We start from the raw sequence: 3,816 nt of genomic DNA, 5'->3' as shown, positions 1-3,816 counted from the left end.
ATATATATATATATATATATACATATATGTACATAAAAATTAATGTGCATATATATGTGCATATATACATATATATATATATATATATATATATATATATTCACATTTGTAATAAAGGTCTGTCTTAAAAAGATCAGTGTTAACTCGCTGCACTGTATTTGTTTTGTGTGTGATTTGTGTTTTCTTACGCTTCGACAAGCGCAGCATTATCGAGAACAAAGGTGAGTACAGGCTGTAAGATATGTTTTTGATGCAGAAGCTGTATAGATGGTTCTAAGGCATAGATAAGGAGAGATGAAACGAAAAGAATAAAGGCTCTCTTAGTTGCTTTATCAACAGTCTTATTCTCCTTCTGCTCCTTTTCTACCCACAACCAAACCAATTCTAAAGATAAACTTAATACCCAATCAACTGAGCGCTTTGCTGCAGACCCTAGCAGCAAAGCAGACAGCAGCTGAAGCCCCATACACGCCTCTACCTGAAGAGAAGAATAAACAAAATAGCGATAATAATCAGTTAAAATAAATTATTGTTTAAGCAGAGAGGCAAGCAAGCAAAATATCAGTAATAATCATGCACAACGCAAAATACACTCAGAAAAAAACAGAAGAAAGCGATAAAAGACAGCAATTAATTTATTCTAAACTTAAAAAGAATAAAACAAAAATACAAAAAAAAGTTAACAGAAAAACACAAACAACAAAACAAAACAACAACGGCAGCAGCAACATCAGCAGCAGCAGCAAGAGCAAAAAAATCAGCAGCAGCAGCAAAATCAGCAGCAGCAAAATTAGCAGCAGCAAGAGCAGCAGCAGCAAGAGCAGCAGCAACAGCAAGAAGAAGTAATAATATAGTTTGTTATAAAGGGGTATTTACTTCATCAGCATCTTGAATGCAAATCTGTGCAATTCGAAATATGCATTCAGGATAAGGAATTCCTTCTTCTGTTGCACCCTTAACAAATGAATCTTGATCTCTTGCAATAAAGTTACTAAAGAGAGGAAGCATTTGTTCTAAGTGATCTGAAGCCCAGCCACACTCTATCCCTTCACCTATCTGCTGCTGCTGCTGCTGCTGCTGTTGCTGTTGCTGTTGCTGTTGCCCACAGACAGCTTTAAATAGAATGCTGAAATACCCCCAGAGCTTTGGAGTAAAAGGAGTAGGAAGATAAAAAGTCAGATAAGATAAAATAGATAAAGTGTCTTCTAAGTGATCAACGCAGTTGGGAGCCATCAGTGCATCGAGAGCGGGAAATAAATGAGGAAGAATCTCAACATACACCTGAGGCGTCTCTGTTACTGTACCTAGCACCCTGAACACCAGCAGCAACAGCAGCAGTAATAGCAGCAGTAGTAGCAACAACAGCAGTAGTAGCAGCAACAATGGCAGCAACAGCAGCAGCAAGAACAAGAACAACGGCAACAGCAACAAGAACAGCATAAGAAACAACACCCTCAGCAGCAACAACACCCGCAGCAGCAACAACCCCCGCAGCCGCAGCAACAACGACCCTCGCAGCACCAACAGCAGCAACAAGTAGGAACAGCAGAAGCAAGTAGCAACAGCAGCCACAAGTAGAAAGCGGTTGTGCATCCTGATATCCTACAGAATGTGCACATCCCCTTTAATGCCTTTATGTTTATTCAAGCAAATCATATATATGTGCATATAGTGGCTAGCTAGCTAGCTAGCTAGCTAGCTAGCTAGGTAGGTAGCTAGGTAGGAGGGGTTGGAGTGTATAGGGAGTGTCTTACGTTTTAAGGGTGCTGAGTACAGCAATAGAAGCGAAGCTCGCATCATCTTCTGCATCTGTATCTCTGTTGATTTGTGCTGCACCTTCTCTATCAAGCATAGCGAGAAGAGCATTCGTAAGTGCAGCAGTAAGATGCTGTGCTAGAGGGGAGATATGGTCTTCATGGGTTATAACGAGGTGCTCAACTGTACATACAATTTGATCATTATCAATATCTTGCATTAAAGCAAATAAGCGCTCTACCAATATCTGAAGATTATTTATAATAACTTCTTGTAGAGGTTCTAACTCTATATCAAAAAACGCCTTTATAGATACACCCGCTTGCACTCGTACAGGGAGCTCAGTGTCTGTAAGAAGAGAAACCATACGATTAAATGCTTCAATAACAGCAGCAGGCTCTCTCCATTTCTCTACTCTATCTAAATAGACTTCATATACCCAACAAGCTCTTAACCGAAGAAATTTATTACTTGCACACAGATCAGGAAGTACAAAAGAAGATAAAAACTCTTCTACAGGTGCTCGTCTCTTCTTAGATGCAAGACGATCGCATACTGCACCCGCAAGAACTAACGCTCCATCCTTAGCACAACATATTTCAGGCGATATTGCTGCTGCTGCTGCTGCTCCTCCTGCTGCTGCTGCTGCTTCTGTCGCCTGCTTATACTCCGTGCACACGCGGTGTACAGCCACAAACATCGGCTCCAAAAAATCTTTCGCACGATACCGCACCAAATTCTTCACAAACTCTATCGCTGCAGCAACAACAACAGCAACAACAGCAGCAACAAATGCAGCAAATGCAGCAACAAAAAAAGCAGCAGCAGTAAATGCAGCAGTAGCAGCATCAACAACAGTGAATGCAACTGTCCCGACAGAGACGAGAGAGAGAGAGAGAGAGAATTAAAACAGCAGAGAAGAGTGATGCACATTACAGAACAAACAAAACAAACAAAACACAGCAACGAGCAGCGAGTAAAACAAAACAGACAGAAAAGAGAAGAATACAAACAATGCAAAAGAAAAAAAAACAAAGAAAGCAACAGATAACTCATAGTGCCATACATTATTAAAAAGCATTATTGATAATAAAACCCTAGAATAATAATTATTAAAAGATAGAATATATATTTAAATATATAATAGTATATATTATAGTATTATATAGCATATATAATAGTATAAACAACAACAATAAAGATAAGGTGTATGTACAGTCGAACCTGCTTCTCTTGGCTGAGAGAAAGCCTCTAAGGGGTCGTTCTGTCTTCGAATAAATTCAACAGGTTCTGCTTCCCAGGTGTCTTCATCATCTTTGGAGTAATGCATTAAAGGCAAGCAAACGTGAAAAACAAGAAACTCTCCTTGAGGCTTTATTATTGGGGTGTATAGGGAAGCACTTTCAACAGCACGAGATAAATACTGCAGCGTTAGATTCAGCATACGAGGAGACAGCCACACCACCTGCTGCTGCTGCTGCTGCTGCACGTGCTGCTGCAGCAGCAGCAGCAGCTCCTCAGTTAATCTCCTTGCCCAGTTATTGACGAAGTGCTCTCCAAAGGCTCTCGCCATTGCATCTTCATCTTTCTCTGTTTTTCTTCTTTCTCTTTTCAGCATCTTCTGATCTCCAAATCGAGTAAACACTCGCTGCACAATTTGCAAAGCCCACTTCTTCGCCTTATACACCTGAAGCTGTCCTCGTTCCTCAGCAGAAAGACCCGCAAGCATAGAAGCAGGCACTGCAGCAGCAGCAGCAACAGCAGCAGCAGCAGGGGAGACATGCGAACGTTTTCGTGATATATATATATATATATATATATATATATATATATTTGTAGGGTGGATAAACGAATGTGCTCAAACATACACATATATTCTATAAAGCATATATGAATATACATATATATTTAGATATATAAATGTATATATATATATACAAACGTACATGCGTATATACATATAAAGGCATTCCTACATATGTATATAAATAATATATAAATAAATATATATGTAAAATATATGTATATAATATATATAATATATATATATATATATATATA

The 3,816-nt window shown here is 38.9% G+C and overlaps 1 protein-coding gene across 1 annotated transcript in view; it reads right to left on the bottom strand.

Moving 5' to 3' along the window:
- Positions 1–3,816, bottom strand: part of EAH_00034060 (hypothetical protein, conserved) — a gene marked incomplete at both ends in the record, with an annotated part of 7,208 nt that overhangs the window by 717 nt on the left and 2,675 nt on the right. Inside the window, 4 exons of the mRNA XM_013395827.1 lie at positions 189–363; positions 954–1,312; positions 1,755–2,511; positions 2,980–3,495. Coding sequence (XP_013251281.1) covers positions 189–363; positions 954–1,312; positions 1,755–2,511; positions 2,980–3,495 — 1,807 coding nt within the window. The remainder of the gene's footprint in view (positions 1–188; positions 364–953; positions 1,313–1,754; positions 2,512–2,979; positions 3,496–3,816) is intronic.

This window comes from Eimeria acervulina, genomic scaffold (genome assembly GCF_000499425.1).
Source record: "Eimeria acervulina Houghton genomic scaffold, Eah_scaff344, whole genome shotgun sequence".
NCBI classification, from domain to species: domain Eukaryota; phylum Apicomplexa; class Conoidasida; order Eucoccidiorida; family Eimeriidae; genus Eimeria; species Eimeria acervulina.
The sequence above is the reverse complement of the archived record's forward strand: the minus strand, read 5'-3'. Positions and strand labels throughout refer to the sequence as shown.